The sequence below is a fragment of the Mustela erminea genome, chromosome 7 (assembly GCF_009829155.1).
Source record: "Mustela erminea isolate mMusErm1 chromosome 7, mMusErm1.Pri, whole genome shotgun sequence".
Lineage (NCBI taxonomy): Eukaryota > Metazoa > Chordata > Mammalia > Carnivora > Mustelidae > Mustela > Mustela erminea.
This window is the reverse complement of record NC_045620.1, coordinates 130,104,324-130,114,942: the sequence shown is the minus strand read 5'-3', so window position 1 is coordinate 130,114,942 and position 10,619 is coordinate 130,104,324. Positions and strand designations below refer to the sequence as shown.

At 55.5% G+C, this 10,619-nt stretch overlaps 1 protein-coding gene across 1 annotated transcript; it reads left to right on the top strand.

Annotated features, from left to right (window-relative positions):
* The first annotated feature begins 238 nt into the window (after positions 1-238).
* Positions 239-6,359, top strand: MYCN (MYCN proto-oncogene, bHLH transcription factor). The gene is made up of 3 exons (XM_032353264.1): positions 239-580; positions 1,779-2,685; positions 4,868-6,359. The coding sequence occupies exons 2-3, from the start codon at positions 1,896-1,898 to the stop codon at positions 5,470-5,472; spliced, it is 1,395 nt and encodes a 464-aa protein (XP_032209155.1). The 5' UTR covers positions 239-580; positions 1,779-1,895; the 3' UTR covers positions 5,473-6,359.
* Positions 6,360-10,619: the final 4,260 nt, after the last annotated feature.

Genomic DNA, 10,619 nt, shown 5'->3' with positions numbered 1-10,619 from the left:
GGTACACACCCCCGGAGCCCTCCGGAAAAAATATTTTAATGCCAAGCCATTGCCAGGCCCGCAGGGTGGGTGCTGCATTGCACCGCTCGGCGCGCAGCTGGTTCGCAGAGTGCACCGGGTGCAAGCCCGGGGGTCTAAAAGCGAGGGAGGAGCACACCCCGGGCTTTCCCAGCTTTGCAGCCTCCTCTCTGCAAAGAAGAAAAGCAAGTGGCTTTTGGCGCGAAAGCCTTGGCGCCTCCCCTGATTTTTATGGAAATCAAGAGGGCGGGGTAAAGCCGCTTTCCTCTGCCTTTCTCCCTCCCCCTTGTCTGTGCCGCAGCCCCCTTCTCTCCCCGCCCCCCGGGTGTGTCAGATTTTTCAGTTAATAATATCCCCCGAGCTTCAAAGCGCAGCCAGTGACAGTCATCTGTCTGGACGCGCTGGGTGGATGCGGTGGGCTCCTGGGAACTGGGTTGGAGCCGAGCTAGCGCTAGCCAGGCGCAAGCGCGCACAGACTGCAGCCACCCGAGGACCACCAACCCCGGGCCACCCGGAGACCCCCGCGCAGAATCGCCTCTGGATCCCCGACTGTCGGCGGGAGGTAAGGAGCGGGGGTTGCAAACTGCCCGGCGCCCCCCGGGCGGCGAGCCCGGCGGGAAGGCAAGCCCCGGACGGGATCGCGGCTCGCGCACAGGGCGCTCGAATATCCTCGGGGGACTGTTGCTGCTTCCGAAACAAAACCATCTCGGGGGTTTTCCCTGAAAAGCCAGTTCCAGCCTCGAAGGCACCCCGGGTGGAAGAGACCCGCCCTAATCCTTTTTACAGCCTCTGCCGGGGGTGTGTAATGGCTTCATCGGGAAGAAATTCGCCCTTCTCCAGAACATTTATCCGTGTATGAGCTGACGGGGAGCCGGTGCGTCCCCACCCCGAAGCTGGGGTTCTCCAGAGGGTGCCCCTGGAGGAAGAAGAGAGGGGTTAGACAGGGCGAGGCCGCCGCGGTGGTAATCTGGGTCACGACTACTCCAGCCCCGAGGAGACGCGGCTCTCCTGGCGACCCCGCACCATTCCTGGGAACTGGGGTTCAGGCGCTCCCCTCTCCCAGGAAGACGACATTGTTGGGGTTTTGGAAGAGTGGGGGTGGGGTTAGAGAGGTTCAAAATAAGCTATTGGCAGGACTCTCCCTGCAGCCGACGTATTGCTGAGGGGCGTCTGTTCTAATTTGCGGGGGGGGGGGGCGGTTGTCGGTTTGGGTGCCCCTCGTTGGTCTCGGTCTAGAGAAAGGCGTTTTTCCATTTGCAAAGTTTCCTAAATGCCCCGCTATCTTTTGCACTCCGAGGTTGCAATTTTACAAAGGAGGGATTGAGGGTACTCCAGATCTCACGCCCGGTAGCTGGGTTTGGAGCCCTGGGCTTCCTCTGAGCAGCTGGACCTCCGCGGTGCAACTGGGTTGTCGGGGAGCTGGAGAGAGCTGGGATTCTGCAGCCCGGAGCAGCCCCCTCCCCCAGGCACTGCGGAGTGTGAATGAAATGGCAGTTTCCAAAGTTGCAGAGCCACGCCATCACCCCCCGCATCTGCATGCCCCCTCCCACCCCCTGTCGTAGACAGCTTGTACACAAAAGGAGGGAGGGAGAGGGAGAGAGCGAGAGCCAGAACTTCCTCCACCTTCGGGAGCACCAGGCGGAGTGGGGGGCTCGGAGGGGAGACCGAGGAGCCGGGGAAGTGGGGGGCGCCCATTGCCCGCCCCCCCCCCCATTCGGCTCCGCTTGCCAACCCTCTCCCCGTGTGTCTGTCGGTTGCAGTGTCGGAGATTGGCGCGGGCCCCCGCCCTCCGCGCCCCCCACGGGAAGGAAGCACCCCCCTAACTAAAAGGAGCCGAGCGGAAAGAAGCCCTCATTCGCCCGCCCGGAGGCGAGCCGATGCCAAGCTGTACTGCGTCCACCATGCCAGGGATGATCTGCAAGAACCCAGACCTTGAGTTTGACTCGCTGCAGCCCTGCTTCTACCCGGACGAAGATGACTTCTACTTCGGCGGCCCCGACTCGACCCCCCCAGGGGAGGACATCTGGAAGAAGTTCGAGCTGCTGCCCACGCCCCCGCTGTCGCCCAGCCGTGCCTTCCCGGAGCACAGCCCCGAGCCCCCGAACTGGGCCACCGAGATGCTGCTGCCCGAGGCCGACCTGTGGGGCAACCCGGCCGAGGAGGACGCGTTCGGCCTGGGGGGCCTGGGCGGCCTCACTCCCAACCCGGTCATCCTCCAGGACTGCATGTGGAGCGGCTTCTCGGCCCGCGAGAAGCTGGAGCGCGCCGTGAACGAGAAGCTGCAGCACGGCCGCGGGCCCCCGGCTGCCGGTCCTGCGGCCCCGGCCCCGGGAGCGGGCGCCACCAGCCCTGCGGGCCGCGGGCACTGTGCGGCGGCGGGGGCGGGCCGCGTCGGGGCCGCCCTGCCCGCGGACCTCGCCCACCCGGCCGCCGAGTGCGTGGATCCCGCCGTCGTCTTCCCCTTCCCCGTGAACAAGCGCGAGCCCGCGCCCGCCGCTCCGGCCGGTGCCCCGGCGGCCGGCGCTGCTGCGGTCGCCTCGGGGGCGAGTGCCGCGGCCTCGGCCGGCGCCCCGGCGGCCGTGCCCCCGCGCCCCGGCGGCCGTCCGGCCAGTGGCGGTGACCACAAGGCTCTCAGCACCTCCGGAGAGGACACCCTGAGCGACTCAGGTAAAGACCGGGCCGGAGGTCGGCTGCCTCCCGGGAGCACTGGAGCCGGAGTCGCGCTCCCTTTGTTACTCTTCCTGGGTTTGGCTTTGCGGAGGGTTGTGGGGGAGTATTTTAGAGGTAGTGCAGGTGGCAGAGGGCCAGGTTCCTCCAAGCCGAGCCCCGGGATGAGGAGGAGAGGGGGGAGTGGGGGCTGCCAAGAGGGTGTACCCCAGAGTCTCCCCCTCGCTGAAGTTCCTTCCACCCTCTCTCCGAGCCCCTGCTGGCGCGCTCACCCACCCCGCCTCTCCGTTGCAGCCAGTCCAAGGATAAAATTAGGAAACGCTGGGTGGCGAAAGCTGGGTGGGAGTGGAGAGGTGCGCTGGGTGTGTTTTCAGGGCAGAAACCTGTTAGCACGAGGGTGGAGAGGGACCGCCTCCCGGGTCAGGGGAGGGCAGGCGCGGGGAGAAGACACAAAGGCGGCGCAGAATCCTATGTAGGGCGCTGGAAGGTAGAGGGAGGTTGCACAGATGGCTACTACCGGTTTTATTTATTTATTTTTTCAAGCCTGGGTAGTCTTCCCCGCCCTCCGTGGGTGGTGGGCTATTTGCTCCTGGTCCGTGGCCAGCAGGCGGCAGTATGCTGGCCAGCGGCCGGCGGAGGATCTGAAAGGCTGGGGGTGCTGGGGGCACCCACCTCCCTCCCTCCATTCAGCAGCTGGTGGCAAGGACCGCAGCGGTGGTGTACATTCTTGAGGGGCTGCCTCTTTACGGGGTGCAGTGGGAACTGGGTCCGGTCTTTGTCTCTGGCGAGAATTCCGGGACTAATTTCAGGCCGGAGTTACTTTGTGACCCAGTGCCCTTCAAGGTGAGGGCGGCCACTCAGGGCCTCCAGGAATCCCCCCGCGGGCTGGAAGGCACCCTTTGATTGCTTCTGTTGTGTGCCTACCTCTGCCTTAAATGGCAGGGTTGGGTTAAAACCCAGACTTTGCGTGGGACTCTGGAGGTAAAGAAGTTTGTCCAAACACTTGGATAGCCCTTGTCCTGGTGGTGGGGAGCTGGGACCCCAGGGGATCGTGAAAATGTGCATTCTCGGTGCAGGTGGATAACAAGCTTGCATTTCCTTGAGGGCTGAGGATGGATCCCTCTAAGGCTCCTGGAAGGAAACTTGGTGATAAGCCTCCAGTTTGAATCGGGTCTGTCCCTTTAATGTCTGTGCCTTGACAGCTCTCAGTGAGGAAGCACTTCCTTCCAACAGCTGTCTTCTTGGCAGAAAACCAAAACATGGGCTTAAAGGGACCCACAGACTGGAACAGCCTCACATTTCGGCTTTAGAACAAATCCCACAATTGTTCAGCTTTCCGGCCCCCTTCAGATCAAGCAGAAGATGTGTTTTGATTTTCATGCTTGCATTTTAAACAATAATTTTCGATCCCAGCGAGGTGGTAGAGGAGGAGAGAGAGGGAAATGCAGACATGATGCTACATGTTTTTGGGTTGCTGTTTCTGCCGCGGGCTTGGGGGAAGAGGCGCCCCCTCTTCGGACTTTAGAGTTCCTGTGGATTCCGACTTAGTTGTTCGGATTTGGTTTTTATTAGATGAACACCTGCTTACTGGATGGAACTCAGGTTTCTGGCAGGCAGCTAATTTCTCTGCCTCAGACCATTAAGTGGCCCTTTCATTGTAAGGACTTAAAATCAAACTTTGTGTCAGTGGCTTAACGAGGCTCCTAAAACGGGGAGCCCCAGTTCTTAAGTGTGGAGTTGGAAATAATGAGCGAGTCTTTGGGTAAAAGTGATGATAAAAGCTTATCGTTCCTGAGCGTGTTTGTGTCTCCTGGACTCGGTTCTCTCTGTATTACCTGTGCAACTCCAGAACCCCGTTACTGTCCCCAATGAAATTGAGGCTTCCACAGTTTAACTTGCCCAGAGTCCCCCAACTCGTGTGTGATGGAGTCAGATGCCATCTGACGAGCCAAGTTCCTAATTTTGCCACCTGCTAAAGTCTGAGCGGAGGTTGGAAGGTCTAGGAGTGTGGGTAAGGGGGAATTTCCAGATGTGTTTCCAGGCGTTGGGTAGGATCCTGTCCACCTCTGTGGGCGGGTCACCGATGATTGGCAAGCCCTGTGCCTGCCACAAGAGACCCAGTGGAGAGATTGGGGGTAGTTCGTGTGTGTCACCAAAAGAATGACTCCCATCTTGTTCATAGATGACGAAGATGACGAAGAGGAAGACGACGAGGAGGAAATCGACGTGGTGACCGTGGAGAAGCGGCGGTCCTCCTCCAACAGCAAGGCTGTCACCACCTTCACCATCACTGTGCGCCCCAAGAACGCAGCCCTGGGCCCTGGGAGGGCCCCTCCGGGGGAGCTGATCCTCAAGCGCTGTGTCCCCATCCACCAGCAGCACAACTACGCCGCCCCGTCGCCCTACGTGGAGAGCGAGGACGTGCCACCCCAGAAGAAGATCAAGAGCGAAGCATCGCCCCGCCCCCTCAAGAGCGTCATCGCCCCCAAGGCCAAGAGCTTGAGTCCCCGCAACTCCGACTCGGAGGACAGCGAGCGCCGCCGGAACCACAACATTCTGGAGCGCCAGCGCCGGAACGACCTGCGCTCCAGCTTCCTCACGCTCAGGGACCACGTGCCAGAGCTGGTGAAGAACGAGAAGGCCGCCAAGGTGGTCATTTTGAAAAAGGCCACCGAGTACGTCCACTCCCTCCAGGCCGAGGAGCATCAGCTTTTGCTGGAGAAGGAGAAGTTGCAGGCCAGGCAGCAGCAGTTGCTAAAGAAGATCGAACACGCTCGGACTTGCTAAACGTTTCTCGAAACTGGACAGTCACTCTGCCACTTTGCACATTTTGATTTTTTTTTTTTTTAAACAAACATTGTGTTGACATTAAGAATGTTGGTTTACTTTCAGATCGGTCCCCCGTCGAGTTTGGATCTGGGTGGGGAGCAGGACATGTGGGGGTTCTGCGCGATGGGATGCTTGGGTGGCCGTCGCCGTGTCCTCCCTGGCCCCTCCGAGACCGTGGTTGGAGTTTGTGACCGTTGGGAGCCTCTGGGCTGTTGAAGTCACCTTGTTTGTTCCAAGTTTCCAAACAACAGAAAGTCATTCCTTCTTTTTAAAATGGTGCTTAAGTTCCAGCAGATGTCACAGAAGGGGTTTGCCATTGGATACCCCCTGGGGAACATTTCTGTAAATACCATGGACACACCCGCCTTTTGTATACGTCCTGGGTAATGAGAGGTGGCTTTTGCGGCCAGTATTAGACCGGAAGTTCATACCTAAGTACTGTAATACCTCAATGTTTGAGGAGCATGTTTTGTATACAAATATATTGTTAATCTCTGTTATGTACTGTACTAATTCTTACACTGCCTGTATACTTTAGTATGATGCTGATACATAACTAAATTTGATACTTATATTTTCGTATGAAAATGAGTTGTGAAAGTTTTGAGTAGATATTACTTTATCACTTTTTGAACTAAGAAACTTTTGTAAAGAAATTTACTATATATATATGCCTTTTTCCTAGCCTGTTTCTTCCTGTTAATGTATTTGTTCATGTTTGGTGCATAGAACTGGGTAAATGCAAAGTTCTGTGTTTAATTTCTTCAAAATGTATATATTTAGTGCTGCATCTTATAGCACTTTGAAATACCTCATGTTTATGAAAATAAATAGCAATTAAATGATGCAGCTTTTTTTTTTTTTTTTCTCCTTAATAGCACTAGTGAAATCCTATACCCTCTGTCCCTTAAATGTGAATATAGTACATATGTTTTGGTGGGATCTTGGGTTTACTGGGCAGCCCTCACTGGAGAGCGGCCCCTCTCCCGACCTGGCTTGGAGAGAACGGAGTTGAGGAAGGTGAAGGTGTTTCTTCCAGAATGGAGACATCATTTGTGAGGGCACGGTAACAATGAGCATTGAATAATTTACAGAGCACTGTAAATTATTTTTAAAAAAAAATGTTGACCATTTAATGGAGTTACACTCAGACACCAGTCCCAGTCAACCCTGTAGAGTGAGAAGTATAATCAAGACGGTGGTGAAACTTGACTATGTTGGTAATACTTGTTCCATGGGTGGCTTTAGGATGTCATGAAGTTTGTCTCCAAGTACATATTCTTCAGAATGCACTAGGATTGGATTGGACTGCATTATATACCAGAGCGGAATAAAAAGATGAAGATGGTTCCTCCCCTAGAGGAGCGCTCTGATGCACCAAAACGCCCCATGAAGCAACAGGTGTTTGGCCCAGATCAAGTGCTGTGTGCCTTTAGGAGGGACTGGGGTGCTGTAGCGCTGTTAACTTCACACAGGTGTTTGGGCTGCCCTGTGGTAGCGGGATTAACCTTGGCGGACTCTGGAGGACAGCCGGGGTCTGTGGAGTGGAAGGAGGCATAGTTCAGTTCTGGAAGGCATTTCTGAGATTCTCTGATGGAAGGTGTTACCTTGGCTTCTGAGGCTTTGAGCTCAGAACTGAAAGCTTACAAATAACCTATTTCTCTTCGGGGTGTAAAGTAGCGCTCTGGTCGTAACATCAGAAAAAGGCCTTTGCTTTGCCAAGAAGATAGGTCCAACGATGGCAATGCTTGTCTTGGTCACGGGGCTTGTGAGGGGCAGTGATGGGAGAATCCAGGCCACGTGAGTCCCTGTCTGCTTTGGTTATTGTATACAACAAGCCAGTGGGGGATTAGAACTCCCAAGGTCCAGTTTACAGCTATGCAACCTAAAGCTAACAATGTTGGTGGTGTTGCCTTGGACCCTGATGGTCAAAGCGGAGAATCATGAGACTCTTGCTTAAATCTCTCCACTTACCCTATCCCCACACAAGAAAATCATGAAACTGCTTTGAAAGTCCTTTTCAAAGGACAGTGTCCATTTGCGTTTCAAAGGCCCCAATTACCCTGCAGCCTGGGCAACTTGCATGTGTATCCATGAGCCAAAAGAAAGTTAAGTGACCTCAAAGTCATGGAGCTCTTTAAAAAGATTTATTTATTTTAGAAAAAGAGTGGGCATGTGTGCTTGCACGTGTAAGTGGGGGGAGGGGCAGAGGGAGAGAATCTTCAAGCAGACTCCCCACTGAGAGCAGGAAGTCTCCATGTGGGGCTTTATCTCAAGACCCATGAAATCACGACCTGAGCTGAAACCCGAGTTGGATGCTTAACTGACTGTGTCACCCAGGTGCCTCAAAGTCATTGAGATTCTTGAAGCTCAGTTCAATCATCGCTATTTCTCTATTTCTGGGTCCATAAGGGACCTACCTACGCGTTTTTGGATGGGACAGAACTCTAGCCACAGAAGAGGAAAGCTTGTGATGAATCAGGCTCTAAACTAATTCCCACCAGGCTCTGTTCACTGTGGCTGCTGGGAAGCTCAGAGACCAATTCCGTGCTCTGATTCTACATGCCTGGTGCCCAGCCTCTGTTTTCTTCCAAAGCCTACCTACCATCTTTTGTTTTCCACTGTTCATTTAATCGCTCTTTCTATGTTCTTTACTTTGTTTTATAAAAGAAATTTTTCCATTAGGTGGATCATATGTATGAATCATCACAGCTAAGGCGAAATGCCACTTATTTGCCTTTCCGGGACCAGCTGAGGGAAAGCGGCACCCAGTCGAGCTCTGCACTTACCTATCACCTGCTGCGCTCAGAAGACTCGAAACCCTCGTGTCAAGCACAGGAGAAACCATCTCTGTGTTCCGAGAGCAGTTTTGAGACTGAGGAATTACCCTCCACGAGTTAGATCAGTAAATCATAAGACTTCGATGGAGCACTGAATTATTTTACTTAATAGGAGGGGGTCGTGGGGTCCCCTATTGAATGAGCGGCCAAACCCAGGACTTGAGTCGGGTCTTTGGATGGTTTTCTTTCCATGGTGTTGGCTTCCCCGCTGCTTACCCTATCGCCTTCCTACCCCCTGGCCTGTCCGTCCACATACAGTATGTGTCTGTGTTCATTCTAGATGACGGACCCTGCATTAGAAGCTTTCAGGAGCCCTCCGCCATGAAGAAGATAAAGTCCAAAGCCTTCAGCCTGGCCCATGGGGCTGCTTTGCCCCCCCCCCACGCCCCCCCCTCCCAACCGGGTTGAGCAGCTCAGTCATGCCCGCCCCTCCGCAGTTGTTCCTGTTCCGGCCACGCCACACAAGGCCACGCTTTCTTACCTCTTCACTCGTTTCGGCAACATCTCTCCTCCTGGGCTATCCAGTTTCTGTTGATTGAAATTCTTTCAACCTCAATGGCAAACCCGCAGTCGTCTAGTTCCGGTGGGCTTTCTCATCCCCCCTCCTCCCCAGGTGGGCCTCATGAAGCTCCTGATCTGTTGTCGCTGCCGGAGGCACATCACCCCCAAGACCTCCTAGACTGTGGGGCCCCTAAAGGCAGGTACTGTGCCCCCTTCCCCTCTGGTCCTTCAGCCCTCCTGGCTTGGTGACTGGAGATGGCGGGACCTTGGTGGACGCCGGCAGAACGGCCGGCGGCTGAGGAGGCAGCTGAGGAAGGAGCCAGGGGAAGATTTCCTTTATGCGCGTGCCTCTTGCCAGCCCCGGTTTGGTTCGAGAACTCTCCCGCTAATCCAAATGGGGGAACATCCCTTAAGGTATCGCTTCTGAATGCCCGGTACTGGCTGCTGGGAGGGAAGACATGGAGGCCCGTCTTCTGGAAGCCCATGGTCCGGAAGGGCGTTCAGGCCCGGTGCCTGGTGCAGAAGCGGGCAGATAGGAGGGCCGGCGGGAGCGTGGAGGAGTGTTGAGCCAAAGCACAAGAGGGGTTCCATGGCTGAATCAGGCTCTGCAGCTGTGAGCTCCGGTTCGGAGCCCTTGCTCGGTTAGAGGAAGCTGGTTTGCTGGTCTACCGCAGGCCTGAGGAGGCTTGGGGACTCTTCTGAGGCCATTGACGGGACAAGGCCCCCCGGCCCTGGGTAACACGAAGCACTCACCGAGGGTGTTTTACACCCGAGTCTCACCACCACTCAGGAGTGCTGGTGAGTTCATCGTACACCCATTTTTGGGAGTTGTGGCTTCTGGGTTTGACTTTCACTAATTTCTGTGGTGGCTCTCCAGAAAATCCTAGTTGGGTTGTTTTTAGAAGCTGAGGTTTGGAACCTCAGCTTTGGAACAGGTTTGGAACAGGCTTTGAAGAACTCTAGCTCCATCTCCCACTTCGGAGGTAGGACAGCGTACAGTCTGCTCACGGGCACCCTTTCTTCTTTCTTTCCACCACGCTCGCTCCGTCCCTCCCTTCCTGTCTTTCCAGCTCTCTCACAGCGAATACTCATTTAGCGCCCATCCTGGGTCAGGCACTGATTCAGGCACTTGGGAGACATCAACGAAAAAAAGAGGCAGAACTTCCCCAAATTCCCGCTTTTGTGGACTTGAGCGTCTAGGAGAGAGTGACGGCAGAGAAAAGAAACCTAATAAGCAGAAAAATGGAACAGCGTTCAGTAACGTGGTGGAAGCTTTGAAAGCGAAGACGAGAAGGGGGAATTCAGGGGTGCAGAGCGGGAGGGAGGCTGCTGCCAACTTTGAGTAGACATGGGGAAGGTGCACTGGGCAGGAGCTGAGGTGTGGGCCCCCGGAGGACGCCACCCAGCTCTCAGGATTGTCACGGTCGCTCTGCTGGTCACTGGGCGTCAGGTCTCAGGTGTTGGGGCGCTTCCTCCTGCATCTCCCCCTGGACATCGGCAAATGTCCCCCACAGCTTCTCATTCACTCCCTCAAGGGAAAGCAAGGGTCTCTGAAGTGAGACCCCCATTGTGAATGTGCCTCCCATACTCACAGGCTCCAGGTTGTGCCATTTCCCCACTGGTACAACTGGGGATAATGGTGCCCCCCACTTCACATGGGGGCTCAGGGCGTGGGGGGGGTGGCCACAAACAAACTTTCATCGGCGCCCACGATAGCCCTTGGCACAGGATGGGTGCAATGTGTGTACGGCTGTTAAATAATCT